The 21,684-nt window shown below is 46.1% G+C and overlaps 1 protein-coding gene across 1 annotated transcript in view; it reads left to right on the top strand.

Annotated features, from left to right (window-relative positions):
• LOC124789485 (GTP-binding protein GEM-like) overlaps positions 1–21,684 on the top strand; it is a 461,064-nt gene that overhangs the window by 406,100 nt on the left and 33,280 nt on the right. Inside the window, exons 2-3 of the mRNA XM_047256864.1 lie at positions 14,955–15,037; positions 15,134–15,323. Of these exons, the coding sequence (XP_047112820.1) occupies positions 14,955–15,037; positions 15,134–15,323 (273 nt within the window). The remainder of the gene's footprint in view (positions 1–14,954; positions 15,038–15,133; positions 15,324–21,684) is intronic.

Raw genomic sequence — 21,684 nt, 5'->3', positions numbered from 1 at the left:
ACAATCGTAATCTGCCCATTAACATGTACTGTGTCACACTGTCTATAGCTCACAAATTAATTGTAACATTGTAATAACTGTAATAGCTGCTGATAACATACAATATTGTATTAACATTAGGACCCAGTAATCATTAAGGTGGTGGGTTAATTTGTATAACTTTATTGTTGTTATTGAAATACATTTGTTTAAAAAAATCGCATTATGCGTTTCATATCCCCTTGACTTTTGCCATCGTCAGTTACCTTGCTGCCCGAGTAGCAAAACTTGCCTACTGCTTCTTGTGTCTCGTTTCCTGGTCTTTAATTTGCATTCTCTTCACTTCGTGTATACTTGCAACCTGATAGAGCAGCCCAGTGAATACGCTAGCGTGCGGTGGGCGGTATGCCGGTCCGGTGAGGAGCGCGGCAGAAGGACGGGCTATTGTCGCGCCCACGTGGCGGCCACAGTAGTCTGTGAGCCCGGCGTGGTCGATACCGCCGCCTTTGGGACCGTGTCGGCGCGCCGCCAGCCGCTATCGCCAGCTGTCGGCGTGTCTTTGTGGCGCGCCATTAATCAGCCAGCCGCTGAGCGCGCATGCGCCGCACAATTGCCCGCCTGTCTTTCAGCCACCCGCCACAGCCTCCAGTCCACAGCTGACGCCGCTGCGTGCAAAACTACGAGGGCCTTCGATTTTCTTGTGTAAAAACTCTTAAAGCTTATTAAACAAAACAAACGTTCTTAAGATTATACGCCTTAATTCCTCACGACTGCAAGATATGCATCCTGGAGCCGAACACATTTCTCCCCTCAAGAAACCAGTTTCTTGATATTTTCACTGTACAATGTTCGAATTTGTTGATGGAGCCACAACCTCACCTCTGCTTACACCGCTTCGTCATTACCAAAGTGAACTTCTCGGAGGTTTTCTTTAAGTTTTGCAAACAGATGAAAATAGAATGAGGCTACGTCGGGACTGTATGGAGTACGATCGACGCCAGTGAACCAGAGGCGACGGATAGTCGCTGATGTTGCACGGAGCTGGTGTGTGGTCTGGCTCTGTCGTGCTCGAGGAGCCGGTGCTCCGTGTGTGGACCAACTGTGCGAATTAGAAACTCGACAAAGTTACGTTACACGCTTCCACGTCACACGATACGATTTGGAGCCGTCTAGCAACAGAGGGCTACGGACATGTAGCCACGAAGAATTGAGATGTAGAATGTTAATAACGCTGGTTTTATTTAAAAAGCTTTGAGACCTTTCGCATAAAAATTTCGAAGGCGTTACTTTTCAGCACGCCCTCTTGCAAACAGCGCTGCAAAATCTTAAAGGAACTGAGCAGAATAACTAAAACGTGGGAAAGAATAACTAGTAATGGAAGTACGATCATTCAAAAATTAAAGATACAAGCGTAAAATATGTAAATCAAAGTCATTCTAACATACTTACAGAATGGAAGGAGCCCTGGAAGCGGGGAGTATCCGTTTTATGCTTGTTGATTTTGAGATTTCATTCAGTTCAGTTATTCAAAAACGTTCAAATGTGTGTGAAATCTTATGGGACTTAACTGCTAAGGTCATCAGTCCCTAAGCTTACACACTACTTAACCTAAATTATCCTAAGGACAAACACACACACACCCATGCCCGAGGGAGGACTCGAACCTCCAGCGGGACCAGCCGCACAGTCCACGACTGCAGCGCCCCAGACCGCTCGGCTAATCCCGAGCGGCAGTTCAGTTATTCAAATATATTAATATGAAATCCGTTTTATCGAAGCAGTGAATGTAAGAAGTATCATGTTGAAGTCTTGAACTCAATTATCGTCCTTGAGGAAATTAGTTTACTATTAATAAATGTCTTATACTACTGAGTTAAAAATTATTTTCGTAACACAAAAATAAAAATAATTATACCCATAGAAAGCTTTCAAATGTAATACAGTGTTTTATTGGTCCAATAAAGACTCTTGTCGGGTAAATTCAGTATTTACTTTGTTCAAAAATACTTTCATTGTACCAATTAAATAACTGATTTATGGTAAACTATAATCTACGAAACTGAACAGCAGCTCTGTTGCGTTGGCTGAAGAGCCAACACCGTGTTTCTAGAGGAAGCTGAAATGCACGCGTTGTAGCTCACGCAGGCTGGCGTGAGGAGGGAAGAACTATACTGACGTGAGGTCTGGAACATGACAAGGAATTAGAATTCAGGAAGCGGACGTAATTACTTTGATACTTAACTTTAATCCATTAATGATGAACGTCGCTCTTGACGGTACGTGATTCACAATAGTATCTCTTCAGATATAGTAATTATACAGGGTGTTACAAAAAGGTACGGCCAAACTTTCAGGAAACATTACTCACACAAAAATAAAGAAAAGATGTTATGCGGACATGTGTCCGGAAACGCTTAATTTCCATGTTAGAGCTAATTTTAGTTTCGTCAGTATGTACTGTACTTCCTCGATTCACCACCAGTTCGCCCAATTGAAGGACGGTAATGTTGACTTCGGTGGTTGTGTTGACATGCGACTCATTGCTCTACAGTACTAGCATCAAGCACATCAGTACGTAGCATCAACAGGTTAGTGTTCATCACGAACGTGGTTTTGCAGTCAGTGCAATGTTTACAAATGCGAAGTTGGCAGACGCCCATTTGATGTATGGATTAGCACGGGGGCAATAGCCGTGGCGCGGTACGTTTGTATCGAGACAGATTTCCAGAACAAAGGTGTTCCGACAGGAAGACGTTCGAAGCAATTGATCGGCATCTTAGGGAGCACGGAACATTCCAGCCTATGACTCGCGACTGGGGAAGACCTAGAACGACAAGGACACCTGCAACGGGCGAGGGAATTCTTCGTGCAGTTGACGATAACCCTAATGTCAGCGTCAGAGAAGTTGCTGCTGTACAAGGTAACGTTGACCACGTCACTGTATGGAGAGTGCTACGGGAGAACCAGTTGTTTCCGTACCATGTGCAGCGTGTGCAGGCACTATCAGCAGCTGATTGGCCTCCACGAGTACACTTCTGCGAATGGTTCTTCCAACAATGTGTCAATCCTCATTTCAGTGCAAATGTTCTCTTTACGGATCAGGCTTCATTCCAACGTGATCAAATTGTAAATTTTCACAATCAACATGTGTGGGCTGACGAGAATCCGCACGCAATTGTGCAATCACGTCATCAACACAGATTTTCTGTGAACGTTTGGGTAGGCATTGTTGGTGATGTCTCGATTGGGCCCGATGTTCTTCCACCTACGCTCAATGGAGCACGTTATCATGATTTCATACGGTATACTCTACCTGTGCTGTTAGAACATGTGCCTTTACAAGTACGACACAACATGTGGTTCATGCACGATGGAGCTCCTGTACATTTCAGTCGAAGTGTTCGTACGCTTCTCAACAACAGATTCGGTGACCGATGGATTGGTAGAGGCCGACCAATTCCATGGCCTTCACGCTCTCCTGACCTCAACCCTCTTGACTTTCATTTATGGGGGCATTTGAAAGCTCTTGTCTACGCAACCCCGATACCAAATGTAGAGACTCTTCGTGCTCGTTTTGTGGACGGCTGTGATACAATACGCCATTCTCCAGGGATGCATCAGCGCATCACAGATTCCATGCGACGGAGGATGTATGCATGTATCCTCGCTAACGGGGGGCATTTTGAACATTTCCTGTAACAAAGTGTTTGAAGTCACGCTGGTATGTTCTGTTGCTGTGTTTCCATTCCATGATTAATGTGACTTGAAGCGAAGTAATAAAATGAGCTCTAACATGGAAAGTAAGCGTTTCCGGACACATGTCCACATGTCCACATAACATATTTTCTTTCTTTGTGTGTGAGGAATGTTTCGTGAAAGTTTGGCCGTACCTTTTTGTAACACCCTGTAGTAACTGAATATGGCGCCTTGCTAGGTCGTAGCAAATGACGTAGCTGAAGGCTATGCTAAACTGTCGTCTCTGCAAATGACAGCGTATGCAGGCAGTGAACCGCCGCTAGCAAAGTCGGCTGTACAACTGGGGCGAGTGCTAGGGAGTCTCTGTAGACTAGACCTGCCGTGTGGCGGCGCTCGGTCTGCAATCACTGATAGTGGCGACACGCGGGTCCGACGTATACTAACGGACCGCGGTCGATTTAAATGCTACCACCTAGCAAGTGTGGTGTCTGGCGGTGACACCACAAGCTCGATTACGTAAGTGCTTGCCTTTAAAGAAGCCGAGCGAGTGCGAGCAGCACGCCCGCTCTGAGGGCTCCAGAGCCGCGGCCGGCGGCCGGGATCCAGCGGCCGCTCTCGACTGCGCACCGCGCACTGAACGCTGTCATCGTAATAATGAAGGTGTACACGGGAACCACTCGCATCACTTCAGCTTGCATGTGATGACTGCATGCGGTAATATTTTTCTGTTGTTGTTGTGGGCTTCAGTCCATAGACTGGTTTGATGCTGCTCTCCGTGCTACTCTATTCTGTGCAAGCCTCTTCATCTCAGAGTAACTACAGCCTTGTGAAGCTGTTTAGTACATTCATCTCTTGGTCTCCCTCTACGATTTTTACACCCCACGCTTCGCTCCAACACTAAATTGGTCAACCCTTAATGCCTCAGAACGTGTACGAGCAACCGATCCCTTCTTTTAGTGAGTTTGTGTGACAAATTACTCTTCTCCCCAATTCTATTCAGTACCTCTTCATTAGCTACGTGATCTACCCATTTAATATTCAACATTCTTCTGTAGCACCACATTTCGAAAGCTTCTACTCTCTTCTTGTCTAAACTATAGTCCGTCGTTCACTTCCATACATGGCTACACTCCATACAAATACTTCCAGAAAAAACTTCCTGACACTTAAAGCTATTCTCGATGTTAACAATTTTCTCTCCTTGAGAAACGCTTCCTTGCATAACCACTCTGTATTTATATCCTATGTACTTCGGCCATCATCTGTTATTTTGCTCCCCAAATGTCAAAACTCATCTACTACTTTATCTCGTTTCCTAATCTAATTCCCTCGGCATCACCTGACTTAAATCGACTACATTCCATTATCCTCGTTTTGTTTTTGTTCTTGATCATCTTGTTTAGCCAACAGAACACAGCATGTTGTTCTCAATGGAGAGACGTCTACAGACGTTAAAGTAACCTCTGGCGTGCCACAGGGGAGTGTTATGTAACCATTGCTTTTCACAATATATATAAATGACCTAGTAGATAGTGTCGGAAGTTCCATGCGGCTTTTTGCGGATGATGCTATAGTATACAGAGAAGTTGCAGCATTAGAAAATTGTAGCGAAATGCAAGAAGATCTGCAGCGGATAGGCACTTGGTGCAGGGAGTGGCAACTGACCCTTAACATAGACAAATTTAATGTATTGCGAATACATAGAAAGAAGGATCCTTTATTGTATGATTATATGCTAGCGGAACAAATACTGGTAGCAGTTACTTCTGTAAAATATCTGGGAGTATGAGTGCGGAACGATTTGAAGTGGAATGATCATATAAAATTAATTTTGGCAAGGCGGGTGCCAGGTTGAGATTCATTGGGAAAGTACTTAGAAAATGTAGTCCATCAACAAAGGAGGTGGCTTACAAAACACTCGTTCGACCTATACTTGAGTATTGCTCATCAGTGTGGGATCCGTACCAGATCGTGTTGACAGAGGAGATAGAGAAGATCCAAGAAGAGCGGCGCGTTTCGTCACAGCGTTATTTGGTAAGCGTGATAGCGTTACGGAGATGTTTAGCAAACTCAAGAGGCAGACTCTGCAAGAGAGGCGCTCTGCATCCCGGTGTAGCTTTCTGTCCAGGTTTCGAGAGGGTGCGTTTCTGTATGAGATATCGAATATATTGCTTCCCCCTACTTACACCTCCCGAGGAGATCGCGAATGTAAAATTAGAGAGATTCGAGCGCGCACGGAGGCTTTCCGGCAGTCGTTCTTCCCGCGAACCATACGCTACAGCCGGCCGCGGTGGTCTCGCGGTTCTAGGCGCTCAGTCCGGAACCGCGCGACTGCTACGGTTGCAGGTTCGAATCCTGCCTCGGGCATGGATGTGTGTGATGTCCTTAGGTTGGTCAGGTTTAAGTAGTTCTAAGTTCTAGGGGACTGATGACCACAGATGTTGAGTCCCATAGTGTTCAGAGCCACCATACGCTACAGGAACAGGAAAGGGAGGTAATGACAGTGGCACGTAAAGTGCCCTCCGCCTCACACCGTTGGGTGGCTTGGGGAGTATAAATGTAGATGTAGATTCCTCGTTTCAAGACACTGTCCATTCTTTTTCAACCGCCCTTTGCGGCCTTAACAGAATTACAATGTCATTGGCAAACCTCACAGGTTTTATTTCTTCTGCGTGGATTTTAATTCCTATTCCACATTTTTCTTTTGTTTCCTTTACTACTTCCTCAATATACAGATTGAATAACATCGGCCAGGCGACAACCCTGTCTCACTCCCTTCTCAATCATTGCGTCCCTTTCACACCCCTCGACTCTTATAACTGGCATCTGGTTCCTGTACAAATTGTACATAGCTTTTCGCTCCCTGTATTTTACCACTGCCACCTTTAGAATTTGAAAGAGAGTATTGCAGTCAACATTGCCAAAAGCTTTCTCTAAGTCCACAAATGCTACAAACGTAGGCCTGCCTTTCATTAACCTACCTTCTATGAGAAGTCGTAGGGTCAGAATTGCCTCGTCGCTTCCTCCATTTCTCTGGAATCCAAACCGAGGTCGGATACTACAAGTTTTTCCATTCGTTTGTAAAGAATTCGTGTTAGTGTTTTGCAACCGTGGCTTATTAAAATCATACTTCAGTAATTTTCACACCTGTCGACATCTGTTTCCTTTGGGATTGGAATTATTATTTCTTCTTGAAGGCTGACTATGTTTCGCTTGTCTCATACCTCTTTCTCACCAGATGTTTTGTCATGGCTGGCGCTCCCAAGGCTATCAGTAAATCCAGTGGAATGTTGTCTATTCCCCGGACCTTTTATTGACTTACGTCTTTCAGTGCTCTGTCAAATTCTTCCCGCTGTATCATATCTCCCATTTCATCTTCGTCTACCTCCTCTTCCACTTCAATAATATTTCCCTCAAGTACATCGCCCTCGTACAGACCCTCTACATACTGCTTCCATCTTTCTGCTATTCCTTTCTTGCTTAGGATTGGTTTACCATCTGACCTCTTCATGTTCATATTCTTGATATTCATATTCCTTTCTTCAAAGATCTGTTTAATTTTCCTGTAGGCAGCATCTATCTTACCACTAGTGGTACGTGCCCTTCCATCATTACATTTGTCCTCTAGCTATCTTTGCTTAGCCATTTGAACTTCCTCTCGATCTCACTTTTTTGACGTTTGTATTCCTTTCCGTCTGTTTCATTTACTGCATTTTTTATATTTTCTCCTTTCATCAATTAAATTCAGTATCTCTTCTGTAACCCAAAGATTTCTATTAGCCCTCGTCTCTTTGCCTACAGGATCCTTGCTGCCTTCACTATTTCATCTCTCAAAGGTACTTATTTCTTCTACTTTATTTCTTTGCAGTTTTAATATACGCTTCATAACCAACAAATTGTGGTCAGAGTCCAATTTTGCCCCTGGAAACGTGTTACAATTTAAAACCTAGTTTCCAAAACTCTGCCTCACCATTATATAATGTGTGAAATCTTCCAGTGTCTCCAGGTCTCTACCACGTATACAACCTTCCTTGATGATTCTTAAACCAAGTGGTACCTATTATTAATTGCAAAATTCTACCAGGCGGTTTCCTCTTTCAATGCTTACTCCCAGTCCATATTCACCTACTACTTTTCCCTCTCTTCCTTTCCATACTATCGAATTCCAGTCCCCCATGACTACTAAATTTTCATCTCCCTTAACTATTTGAATAATTTCTTTTATGGCATCATACATTTCTTCAAGCTCTTCATCATCTGCGGAGCTAGTTGGCGTACAAACTTGTACCACTGTTGTGCGTGTGGGCTTCGTGTCTATCTTGGCTACAATAACGCATTCACTATGCTGTTCGTAGTAGCTTATGCGCGCTCCTATTTCTTAATTCTTTATTAAACCTACTCCTGCATTAACCCTTTTTGATTTTGTATTTATTACTCTGTATTCACCTGCCCAGAAGTCTTGTTCCTCCAGCCACCTAAGTTCACTAATTCTAATATTAACCTTTCCATTTCCCTTTTTAAATTGCACAACCTACCTGCTCGATTATGGAATCTGACATTTCAGGCTCCGATCCGTAGAACGCCAGTTTTCTTTCTCCTGATAACAACGTCCTCCTGAGTGGCCCCGTCCCAGAGATCCGAATGGGGGACTATTTTACACCCGGAATATTTTACACAAGAGGACGCCATCATCATTTGCTGTATGCACTCGAGAGAAATTATGGCTGTAATTTCCCCTTGCTTTCAGCTGTTCGCAGTATCAGCACAGCAAGGCCATTTTGATTGATGTTACAAGGACAGATCAGTCAGTCATCCAGATTGCTGCCACTGCAACTACTGAAAAGGCTGCTGGCCCTCTTCAGGAACCACACGTTTGTCTGGCCTCTCAACCCGCTACCTGTATCGCCGAAGCACGCGAGCCTTCCCACCAACGGCAAGGTCCATATTTTTCTATTATTCAGTATTTAACATATGAATATTTTTCTACACTTATAGCCAAAATAGCGCCCCTGCGTTTTGTTGCCCCGACCAATTATCTGGGTTGTAAGTCCGTATAGCGGGCTCTGCTCTCGACGTACTCTCACGGTCGTTCTGTATCCCTCTCACCGTACTTTCATGGTCCTTCAGTATCACCATACTCACATGGTCCCACTGTATCTCTCTCACTCTTCTGCCATGTGTCTCTGATGGTACCTCTGTGGTCCTTCGGTATGTCTCTCACTGTACTCCCATGGTTCTACTGTATCCCTCTCACCAAATGCTAATGGTAGCTTCATATCACTTTCTACTTACCCCTTCTGCCCCTCTGTGTCTCTCTCACTGTATTGCCATGATCTCTCCATCTCTCTCTCTCAGTGTGCTCCACTGTGCTCCTGTGGTCCCTCAGTATCTCCCTCACTGCACTTCTCTGGTCCCTCTTTATCTCTCTCACTGTATTTCCACGGTCCCTCGCCTCTCACTGTAGTTCCAAGGTCCCCCCCCCCCCCCCCACATCTCTCACACAGTACTCCCATGAGACCGCTGTATCTTTCTCATTGAACTCCAATTGTCCATCGGTCTCTCTCTCACCATACTCCCATGGTCCCTCTGTACGTCTCTCACCACTTTCCTATGGTTTCTCAGCATCTCTCTCACAGAACCCCATGGTCCCTTATATTTCTCTCACCATATACACAAGGTCTCTCTGTAACTCTGCACTGCACTTTTGCAGTTCCTCTGTGTTTTTCCCAACATACTCCCATGGGCCCCAGTGTCTCTGACCATGCTCCAATGTTCCCTTTGCATCTCCCTCACTGCAGTCGTATGAAGGACCTTCTCCATCTCTCTCTCTCACTGCACTCCTCTTTTCCCTCTTGATCTCTCTCACTGTATTTCCACGGTCCCTCGCCTCTCACTGTAGTTCCAAGGTCCCCCCCCCCCCTCCCCACATCTCTCACACAGTACTCCCATGAGACCGCTGTATCTTTCTCATTGAACTCCAATTGTCCATCTGTCTCTCTCTCACCATACTCCCATGGTCCCTCTGTACGTCTCTCACCACTTTCCTATGGTTTCTCAGCATCTCTCTCACAGAACCCCATGGTCCCTTATATTTCTCTCACCATATACACAAGGTCTCTCTGTAACTCTGCACTGCACTTTTGCAGTTCCTCTGTGTTTTGCCCAACATACTCCCATGGGCCCCAGTGTCTCTGACCATGCTCCAATGTTCCCTTTGCATCTCCCTCACTGCAGTCGTATGAAGGACCCTTACCATCTCTCTCACTGTACTCCTTTGGTCCCTCTGTATCTTTCTCACACTATTCCCAGGACTCAACTGTCTCTCTCATTGTACTTCTAAGGTCCCTCTGTATCTTTCTCACCAAACCCTCATGGTCCCCTCATGCGATTAGCGATTCATGACCGTGGTAACACAGCTGACATGCAGTCCTCTTCGAGTCCCGTTTTTCTAAATTCTTCAAGCCACATTTCGCAACAGCAACGTAGTGTTTTGTCTTTTTCCAATATCCCTTTAAGACCGTGAACACCTCTGTGTCACTTACATTCAGTCTATATCAACTTCTTGGGATCATAGCAGTGAATGTTTGATTTTATTTTTTTGTTCTGTCATGCGTGCTTAGTAATCAATCCAAACGCTGGAGCAGTACAAAGAGACTGGTAGCACCAGCGCCTTTTATGTGACCTCCTTGACAGGTGCTCTGCACTTCCCCAGAACCCTTCCCAAAAAAGAAAAAAAAATGCAAGCCTTCCATTTTCCGTCCCTAATGCTCATTTTGTGTGTTCTTCGCTATTGATATTGCTCCTCAGGATGTTCGCCACTAATCTAGTAGTCGAACAGACTCGGGTATTTCATCTTATAGGCGTTATCTCGCATTTATCCCCATTTAAAGATAACTAACATTCAGTACGCCAAATGGAAGTTTTATCTACATCATTTGCATTTTCTTGCAATCATCTAATGACGGTATGACTAGGTAAACATTCCTGACATATTATTTAACTATACTATTGTCCTGTATGCGGCCGGTCATGCAGTCATCTTGACACAATAATTCAGCAGTTCTTCTGGCCCCCATCGTCAGGTCTTCGATTCACCCGATATAGAAGTACATGTTCCTGGCGATTTATTATGTCTGCCGTCTTTTACCACTGGGCGCTGTACCTACGATATGTGTTATGGGGCAGCAGCGATAATTTCTCTCGCAGGCACTTTTATTCTCCGTGGCACACCATTGCAATAATCAGTTCTGGTGAGGCGTAGCAAACTAGGTTCTCAGCTGAAGATGGCGGTCAGATGTGATGCCGAAATATTGAGTCAAGGTAATTGTATGATCCGGTTCCAGATACGACAAGAATACAATCCAATGACGATACTTTCTTGCAGGAAGCAGAGTCATAATCGAACAATCTAGTAGTATTGCTAAAGTTATAAATTGGTTCTGTATGTTGAGAACATTGTTGGGTAATGTGTCAAGATTTGGATACTGTTGTATTCACCGAATACGCTTGACGTTAAGCATATGAAATGTGGCAGGAGCGGCCGGCAGGAGTGGCCGAGCGGTTCTAGGCGCTACAGTCTGGAACCGTGCGGCCGCTACGGTCGCAGGTTCGAATCCTGCCTCGGGCATGGATGTGTGTGATGTCCTTAAGTTAGTTAGGTTTAAGTAGTTCTAAGTTCTAGGGGACTGATGACCTCAGCAGTTAAGTCCCATAGTGCTCAGAGCCATTTTTTTGTGGCAGGAGCAGAATCCCACCGAATCATTTCTCCATGGAATCCTGTTTCAAGACGTCCATTTTTATTGTCTTTGGCCACTAAACTCCTGTCTGTTTACTAGTATAATACCTGCTCTTTACAGTCTGTTTTTCTGTTACGTTCACAGGTCACGCCTTCGTCATGGAGTCCTAATACTTTGCCATCCAGACTCCGCAACGACATATTAAGAGAACAAGAATAACTTTAGAATCTAGTTTTTTTGTCTTTGTACATACATTCGTGAGTCATTTCCAAATAGAAATGACGCGGATGAAGAAAAATGCCTAACGTTTACTGCCTCGATGGCCAAGCATGATCTCACGATGTATTAACGTAGTTCTTGTTGGGATCGCCCGCCCTGGAGCTTGACCGAACTGACAAGGGGGCCGCGTCCACCCATCATCACCGATTTCGTCGAAATTCATGATACATGCAGGACTTGGCTAGAAATGAAAGACACACAAGTGGGAGCTCTAGAGGCCCCAGCGTTTCAAGAGAATATATGGTAGCATTTTTGGCTTAGGTCGTGTGAGGCATGAGCCTTTTGTGCTAACACGTCTTACAGGTTCGCGCAGAAGGAAAAGTACAGAACGGTCATCAATGGCTCAAGAGTTCGAGTCTTTCTGTGCGAACTTTTTTATTTCCAATTTTTGCATAACTTCCACTGCAAATGTCTCATATACTTATTTATTATTATTTTCATGGAAGGCATGGAAAAGGGAGGCAATGGAAAATTTGGTGGACGAGTACTCGTCATTACTTCAGCAAAATCTAGAAAACTTACAACAGTCGTACACAAAAAATTTTTGACTGGTGTGGTTAAGCCTTAGGCGTAGGAGGACAAACTGCGTGACTTGACTGACTCGTGGGGAGGACAAACTGCGTGACTTGACTGACTCGTGGGGAGGACAAACTGCGTGACTTGACTGACTCGTGGGGAGGACAAACTGCGTGACTTGACTGACTCGTGGGGAGGACAAACACATCGACGAGAAGATTACTGATGATGAATTATTGCCATTATGATTCCTCCCAAAAGTGTAACCACTAGTGTAAATCAGTGATGTTTTCTTTTACCGTTAGGCGAATAATTTGATTAAAAGGCTTCAAACCGTTCTATCTCATCGAGAGAGAAATAGAAATTACATCCCGAGAGGACGTCACGAAAATACATTCCATTGCCAATATTTGGTGAACTGATGTGTTACGCATGGAGCGGTGACACAATGTGCGATGAGAGACAACTTTTTTAAGTATAAATAAGGTTCGTTTTTCTATAGAAATTTCGAAACCACCATGTGAGGGTAAAAATGCGGCGCTTATAAGATGTGCAAGATGCCAAGGAAATTGCTGTTTCCACTGTTTATAAGTCGAAAATCACCCCACCGCGTGTAAATCATCTACTGTAAAATAATAAAAGTAACTAATTTTGCATACGAAATTCTCTTTTACGAAAATATTAAAAAAACACAATATATTGGCCAATATTTGGGTTTATTTGCAGCGTATGTAACGTAAAAATTGTAAAGCGGAAAACTCAGTCTTCGCGTAGAGATTCGACCCAGCGACCTTCGGATTATCATTCTACACTGTTTGCACTGCGCCATCTGTTGCCTGAAAACTACGCTGACGCAAATGTCTCACGTTCCACGCGACCATTGCGAAAAATACTATTTTTCCCAAACGCTTGACCATCTAGAGCTTCTATTTCTGGCCAAGCCCTGCGGATACGATACATAGGGACGAAATCGGTGACGACCGGTGGGCGCGCTCCCCGTGCTAAGTTGCGCCTGACACGTAGGCAGCTTGCTGCTCTCCTATGGGAACTACGACCGTATCTTCTGGGAGACGGAGTGCATACTGTGGACAACATCGGGGGTTACGTCTTGCTATCGGAGCGTTCTATACTAGTCCCGTCGAGAGTCTTCATGCTGAAGCCGGTGAATTGCCACTAACCCACCGGCACGATATACTGCTTTGTCGGTATGCCTGTCGGCTATTATCAATACCCGACCACCCGTCTTATCGTTCCTTTTTTGACGACTCTCTCGACCGTCAGTACGGGTTGTATGTATCTGCCCAGCTACCCCCTGGAGTTCGCTTTCGTCGCCTCCTTCAGCAACTTGATTTTACACTCCCTGCGACCTTTAAGAGTGGGCGAGAGCCAAACTCCACCTTGGCTCCAGTCTCAGGTTCGCGTTCACCTTGACCTCGGCTCGCTCCCAAAAAATGGTTCAAATGGCTGTGAGCACTATGGGACTTAACATCTGAGGTCATCAGTCCCCTAGAACTTAGAACTACTTAAACCTAACTAACCTAAGGACATCACACACATCCATGCCCGAGGCAGGATTCGAACCTGCGACCGTAGCAGTCGCGCGCCTAGAACCGCTCGGCCAACCGGGCCGGCTCGCTCCCAAAGGAAGTTACCCCAGCTTCGGTATACCGCTCGCGGTTTGTCGAACTTCGTTCGAAGTTCATTAATACGACCTTCATTTATACAGATGGCTCTAAGACCAATGATGGTGTCGGGTGTTCTTTTATTGTCGGGGCACACAGTTTCAAATACCGGGTCCATGGCCATTGTTCGGTCTTTACAGCTGAGCTCTTTGCCCTCTACCAGGCTGTTCTTTACATCCGCCGCCACCGACATTCTGCTTATGTCATCTGCTCCGATTCCCTGAGCGCCATCCAGAGCCTCAGTGATCCGTATCCGGTTCACCCTTTCGTGCACCGGATCCAACGCTCTCTTCAGCAGCTGGCGGACGACGGTTCTCCGGTTACCTTTATGTGGGTTCCTGGCCATGTCGGTATCCCTGGGAACGAAGCTGCAGATGCCGCGGCCAAGGCTGCGGTCCTCCAGCCTAGGCCAGCTTCTTGTTGTGTGCCTTCATTTGATATTAACAGGGTCATTTGTCAGCGCATTTTATCGCTGTGGCATGCCGATTGGTCTACACTTACTGAGAATAAGCTTCGGGCCTCGAAACCTCTCCCCACGGCTCGGACGACCTCTTCACGCCCTTCTCGGCGGGAGGAGGTCGTTTTGGCCCGGTTGCGGATTGGTCACTGCCGGTTCAGCCACCGCCATCTGCTGACGGCTGCGCCAGCGCCGTTCTGCCCGTGTGGGCACTTGCTGACGGTACGCCACATTTTAACGTCCTGTCCGAATTTTAATACACTGCGCATTGGTCTTGGCCTGCCATGTACTCTGGATGAAATTTTAATGGATGACCCAGGAGCAGTTGCTCGCGTTCTTCGTTTTATCCACTTGACAAACCTGTCTAAGGACATTTGATTATGCTGTTTTCTTTTAATCCCGTGGCTGTTAATGTGCCTTTTTATAGTGTTGTCCTTTTTAGTTGCTGTTTTAACATTGTGCCTCGCGGTGCATTCTTAACGTAGTCAGGGCGCTAATGACCACTGTAGTTGTGCGCCCTAAAACCACAACAACAAAAAATGCTGTGGACAATTTATTTACTTATTTATTTGCCGTCGTGGTGACGCGAGCTTCCTCTGTTTGTTTCAGATGTGCCAAAGGAGCAGTCGGTGTTCATCATGCTGAACGGCGAGGAGTCCGAGCTGTGCTTCATCAACATGACCAACCCGAAGGTGAGCCTCGCGCGCGGCTAGCAGTAGTAGTTGGTTGGGGGTGGTGGGGGTGGGGGTGCCGGCAGGCGCTGACCTGGGGGCGGGCACGTGTCGCAGGTGGAGCTGGACCGCCAGGACCCGCCGGACGCGTTCGTGGTGATGTACTCGGTGATCGACAAGGCGAGCTTCCAGCGCGCCGAGGGCGAGCTGGCGCGGCTCGCCGACTGGGAGCTGCTGCGCACGCGGCCCGCCATCCTCGTCGGCAACAAGGTCGACCTGGTGCGCAGCCGCGCCGTCTCCTCGCAAGGTGCGCGCCTTCCCTCCACTCCACTACATCCTCCTGTCTACTGAAAACACCTTCCCTCTTCCATCTGCCAAACCATTCGCCTCGAAACCCTTCCACTATGACTATAGCTATTTCGTTATTTTCTGTAGTGTTGGCTTCGTTCGTCCATAAAATACGAAGCGTGTTCGGAAAGTAAGGTCCGATTAGGCACGAAATGAAGACCACTGCGAAAGATGAAACTTTGCACAGATGTGTTGGACAGTGTCTTTAGTGTGCCTGGCGATCGCTTCACGTCGCTCTTTTCAGTTCAGAGCGCAAAGTGATCACTTAAAAATGCCTAAAACAACAGTGGATTCCGGCAAGTACAGTATGTTATCAAAAGTATCCGGACACCCCCAAAAACATACGTTTCTCATATTAGGTGCACTGCTGCCACTTACTGCCAGGTACTCCATGTCAGCGACCTTAGCAGTCATTAGACATCGTGAGAGAGCAGAATGGGGCGCCCCGCGCATCTCACGGACTTTGAACGTGCTCAGGTGATTGGGTGTCACTTGTGTCATATGTCTGTACGCGAGATTTCCACACTGCTAAACATCCCTGGGTCCAGTGTTACCGATGTGATAGTTAAGTGGAAACGTGAAGGGACAAAGCGCACAGGCCGACCTCGCTGTTGACTGACAGAGACCGCCGACATTTGAAGAGGGACGTAATGTGTTATAGGCATACATCTATCAAGAACATCACACAGGAATTCCAAACTGTATCAGGTCCCACTGCAAGTACTATGACAGTTAGGCGGGAGGTGAGAAAACTTGGATTTCATGGTCGAGCGGCTGCTCATAAGCCAAACACCACGCCGGTAAATGCCAAACGACGCCCCGCTTGGTGTAAACAGCGTAAACATTGGACGAGTGAGCAGTGGAAAAACGTTGTGTGGAGTGACGAATCACGGTACACAATGTGGCGATCCGATGGCAGTGTGTGAGTATGGCGACTGCCCGGTGAACCTCATCTGCCGGCGTGTGTTCTGCCAACAGTGAAATTCGGAGGCGTGGTCGTGTTTTTCATGGAGGGGGATTGCACCCCATTTTGTTTCTCGTGGCACTATCATAGCACAGCCCTACATTGATTTTTTAAGCACCTTCTTGCTTCCCTCTGTTGAAGAACAATTCGGGGATGGCGACTGCATCTCTCAACACGATCGAGCACGTGTTCATAATGCACGGCCTGTGGCGGAGTGCTTATACGACAGTAACATCCCTGTAATGGACTAGCCGGCACAAAGTCTTGACCTGAATCCTACAGAAAACCGTTGCGATGTTTTGGAACGCCGACATCGTGTTAGGCCTCACCGACCGACATCGATACCTCACCTCACTGCAGCACTCCGTCAAAAATGGGCTGCCATTCCCCAAGAAACCTTCCAGCACTTGACTGAACGTATACCTGCGAGAATGGAAGCTGTCACTGAGGCTAAGGGTGGTCCAGCACCATGCTGAATTTCAGCATTACCGATGGAGGGCGCCACGAACTTGTAAACCATTTTCAGCCAGGCGTCCCGATACTTTTGATCACATAGTGCATGTGGATCTGATGAGAGATTTCGCCTGAAGCTAAGCAGCCCACATAACGTAAATGTCATGCGTTTCTTTCTTCGAGACAATTTTCAGCCGCATTCTGCAGAGGCAATGAAGACGCTCCTGCAGTGTTTACGATGGCAAGTGTTTGATCACCCACAGTGCAGCCCTTAATTGGCTCCCTCCGTTGTTCATCTCTGCTCACATGAACCGCTGGCTATTTTGGCACAAACAACGAAAGGCAGACCAGCGTACAGAATTGACGGAAAAAACAGGCGGCTGCTTTCTGTGACGGGGGTACTGAAAAGTCTGTACAACGCCACGACAAATGTCTGTCAGATCGGCGACTATAAGAGAGATAGCTGGAAGGTGTGGCTAACTGTTGCGAATAAAAAAATTTTTGATTTTCACTGTGGCTTTCATTTCTCGACCGATCGGACGTTACTTTCCGAATAGCCTTCGTAACATTCTCTGCTGCATGTAGCGATTTTCTTTTATTTTCTTGCACGCCGCCTTTCTGGAAACGATCGCCGTTTCGTGTGATTTGTATCGTGTATTACGGCATCTATGCGTGGTGTTTTCTATGTGTGAGCTGTTGTCTTATTCTATTGCTTGTAGTACACACAGAGTGTCCATTTCCGTTAGGAGTGCTTAAGTGAAATTCCAGCTGCAGTGCTATCTCGTCAGCGCGCTAGCATTGCTGCAGCAGGTAGGCATCCTTCCCGCGACTCTACCGGTACGTGTCCGACGCTCGTCCCAAAATGGCAGTGTAGCCGTCAGGCAACGTCGAAATTTTTTTAGGCCTGCAGTGCTTGTGGGCGGGAATTCGTGGAATTCGACCGGAACACCGAGAGGCAGGTTTCCGGTTGCTCCTCCGTGGCGACATCCCAACACGCGAAGCGAAGACTGTCCGCAAGATGTTGGCCTGCAAATGGATCGCAGTACTGGATCACCCACCGTATTCGCCGGATTTGGCCACAGCCGGTTGCTCCCGAAATTGAAGTAGGCAATGAAAGAGCGTTATGACGCAGTTAAGGACAGCCAAAGAAACTCTACTGCAGTACGAAATGCGACTCCAAAAAGGACTACAGTCACTGTTTTAAAATGCTTTTGCAATGATTCCATCTGAGTTTTTATTCAGGGGAAGACTATTTTTAATAAATACAGTGATTTTGTGATCACGATCCGTGACTTTTAGTTTTCATAGGCACAGTCCTAATGGAATCGGGACACACTGTGTATAAACACGCGGAATTTTGTAATTAATGATGTATCTTTATATACAGTTAGTGGCATATTTGGAAAATGAGCTTTTGTAACTAGCGATCAAAACGTTTTTCTGCTTGAGGGCGTTGCTGAAGCAAATATGCAACGTAGCACGTGTCAGATGCGGCTGTACAGACAGCGTAACCACCGGCTTTTAGGCAGGGAATTACTGTGGCATTCGTGCCTGTCCGACGTGCGTGCGCCGAATGCGGAACCGTGAACTACGGCGACGCTATTGCCCAATGGGTCCAAACAGGACCAACGTCCTGATACGCCGGCCGCTGTGCCCGAGCGGTTCTAGGCGTTTCAGTCCGGAACCGCGCAACTGCTAGTTAGGCTTGAGTCGTTCTAACTTCTAGGGGAATTATGACCTCAGATGTTAAGTCCCACAGTGCTCAGAGCCATTTGAACCATTTTTTCGTCCTGACACTTTTGTTTTGGTTGCCGAAGGACAAACACTGGTAATCATCCACCGAAGAATTAGGAATGTGGATGGGGCAGCATGCCTGTCGAAAACCACCGTTCTGGAATGGTGCACCAAGTTCTGTGCTGGAGGCTGCTTCTTCACGATAATGGACGTTCCCATATCGCAAATGTCGTGGGCGACAATCGAGCGCCCTCGCGAAAGTCCTGGTCTTCCCCCACGCGATCAGAAAAGGCATCGAAGGGTGGAGGATTCCTGTCGGACCCCGTTGTTCAGCAGGCAGTTACGACCTTCTTCACGCATCAGAGCACAGTAGTTTATTAAACTCGGATCTTCAACCTGGTGAGTCGGTGGGTTGGTTGCCTCAGTTGTCACGGCGATTTTGCCTGTTTGGTGTACCCATTCTAGGCTCTACGACCATCGAACGGAAACTTTTTCGTCGTCCGTTATATTAGACGTCACGAGAAAAATTTACAGGCACAATATGGAAAGGACCAAAGTCACAAAGATGTTTTATACATAGTCAACAGAAATAGCGCTACATGACGAACACATGTACGTATGCTATGCTTAGAGCAGATGGTATTTTTCGTATGTAATGGGGATCATTATTTGCTTATATGAAGGGCTTATTTCAATAGTGGTACAAGTCCTTTTTTGTTCATTCTGAGATACAGAGCCCTAAAGTTTAATGAGCGCTGAAAACTCCGCAGTTGATATACCAGAAATATTCAAGCATACGGCTTCTTGCTAGAGATGAACCTTTCTTTTTGTTTGTTTTGGATCATTAATTTCAGAAGCATTATAAGCAGAAAAGTGGAGGTAATGGACTTGTACCACTATTGAAATAAGCCGTTCATATATTGGTTAGAAAGGTACATTTTTCTATGTACCACTGTTTCATTTGCTCATTTAAGGATAGTATCGAAGCATCTGAAGTTACTTACCCGTTTTTCATTCAGTATTTCTTCTTCGTATTTTATTTATGAGATGAATCCTAACAGATCATATTATGATCTTGTAGTGTCAGTATATTTCCAGTTCTTTCAAGACTTCGTCAGTTCTGCTAGTGATGTTCAATATGTGTTTTTGCGTAAGATAATTACAAGAAAAACGTAAGTAAATGTTTGTTTTCCAGAGTCCCCGTTATCTCTATATATATATATATATATATATATATATATATATATATATATATATATATAATTACAAAATTGCGGGTATTTATATGTGACAGTAAATCAACAAGATGAAGCAGCAACTCCGACATGGAGAACATCTTCTACAAATGCAGTAACACATTTAGAAACAAACGTGAACCGGGAACCATTTCCCTAGCGAGTCGCGCAACAATTATTATACAGAAAATCGTGACTGGCACCAGAAAAATTATTTTAGGAAAAGACACGCCCATTGTTTTGTACAGTTGCAGGCATTCTCCAACCACTAGCAACAAATGAAGTTCGGTTTGGGTCTTTGCAATATGGTGCAGCAAATATATTACTGTTGGTTATAATGCCGTAGACTATCGACATGAAAATCACCAAAGATTGGCTAACTGTGCGTACAGCACAGTGACGTCCCGGATGTTGAACTCTGCTATCTGAGCAGTCATCTTCCCCTACCTGCTATTTCCTGTGCACTGCCTCGTTCGCCACGTTGTAACTGAAAAAAACAGTTTCGATAGGTCTGCGCCTGATTAAGGATTACAAGCGATTTCAAATTACAAACAATTTTTGACGTACTACAAAAATAAATCAAGTAGGGAACTGTCCGATCAGCAAAACATCGTGATACTTCATTAGAAGAGGCCCATATACCCATTATAATTGCTCCCTTCATGTATGCTACAAATTTTACAACCTCCTTCCTGGTTTGTCTCCTGCAAATGGTAACAGAAAATGTAGCGTTTCAGTTATACACACTAACCAAAAAAAGACGCACGAAAAAGGAATTAACTGAATGAGAAGGAAGTCGGTGGATGTGATGTGTTTGTACAGCAAACAAATGGTTACAGTTTTAGAAGAATTGGGTGATTTATTCGAGAGAAAGAGATTCACAAATTGAGGGAGTCGGTAACGTGTTGGTCTAGCTCTAGCCCTTATGCAAGCAGTTATTCGGTTTGCCATTGATTGACGGAGTTGCTGGGTGTCCTCTGAGGGACGTCATCCCAAATTCTGCCCAATCGGTGCGTTAGGCCGTCGAAATCCCGAGATGGTTGGAGGGCCCTGTTCGCAATACTCCAAACATTCTCAATTGCGGAGAGATGCGACGACCTTCTGGCCGTGGGAGAGTTTGCGAAGCACGAAGACAAGCCGTAGAAACTCTCGCTAAAATGTAAGCCCAGGATGGCTTACCACTAAGGGCAACAAAACGGGGGGTAGAATGTCGTTGACATACGGCTGTACTGCATGGGTGTTGCAGACGATAGTCAAAGGTGTCCTGCTATGAAACGAGATGGCACCCCAGACCATCACTCCAGGTAGTTGGACCAAATGGCGGGAGACAGTCAGGCTGGTATCAGACAGCTATCTGGGGCATCTCTTCTGCCTGGAATCTCGTTGACTGGAGTGTAATTGTCTTCGTGACGGGACCCACTTCGAAGTGTGTCCCGATGACGGGCGGAAGCGTGTCTGGAGAGTCTCCTGACTCCCGCCATGTTGTCCGGTAACCAGGAGTCATGGTCAGGGGAACCGTTTCTTTTAATAGCACAACACTTTTGGTCGTCTCCCGCAGCACCCTTATAGGACAGTCGTACGTCGATGATGTTCTACCCGCCGTTTCGTTGCCTTCTATGGCAAGCCATCCTGGGCTTACATTTCAGCAAGGTAATGCCCTCCTGCATATGGCGGGAGTTTATACCGCTTGTCTTTGTGCTTGCCAAATCCTCCCTCGGCCAGGAGGTCGCCGGATATCTCCGCAATTGAGAACGTTTGGGGCATTATCGGTAGAGCCCTCCAACCATCTCGGGATCTCGACGATCTAACGTGTCAGTTGAACAGAATCTGGGATGAAATCCCTCGGGAGGACATCCAGCAAGCTTGTCAACCAGTGCCAAGCCACGTAACTGATTGCATGAGGGCCAGAGGTGGACCAACGCTTTATTGGCTTG

This window comes from Schistocerca piceifrons, chromosome 3 (assembly GCF_021461385.2).
Source record: "Schistocerca piceifrons isolate TAMUIC-IGC-003096 chromosome 3, iqSchPice1.1, whole genome shotgun sequence".
Classification (NCBI taxonomy): domain Eukaryota; kingdom Metazoa; phylum Arthropoda; class Insecta; order Orthoptera; family Acrididae; genus Schistocerca; species Schistocerca piceifrons.
This window is presented reverse-complemented; position numbering and strand designations above follow the sequence as displayed.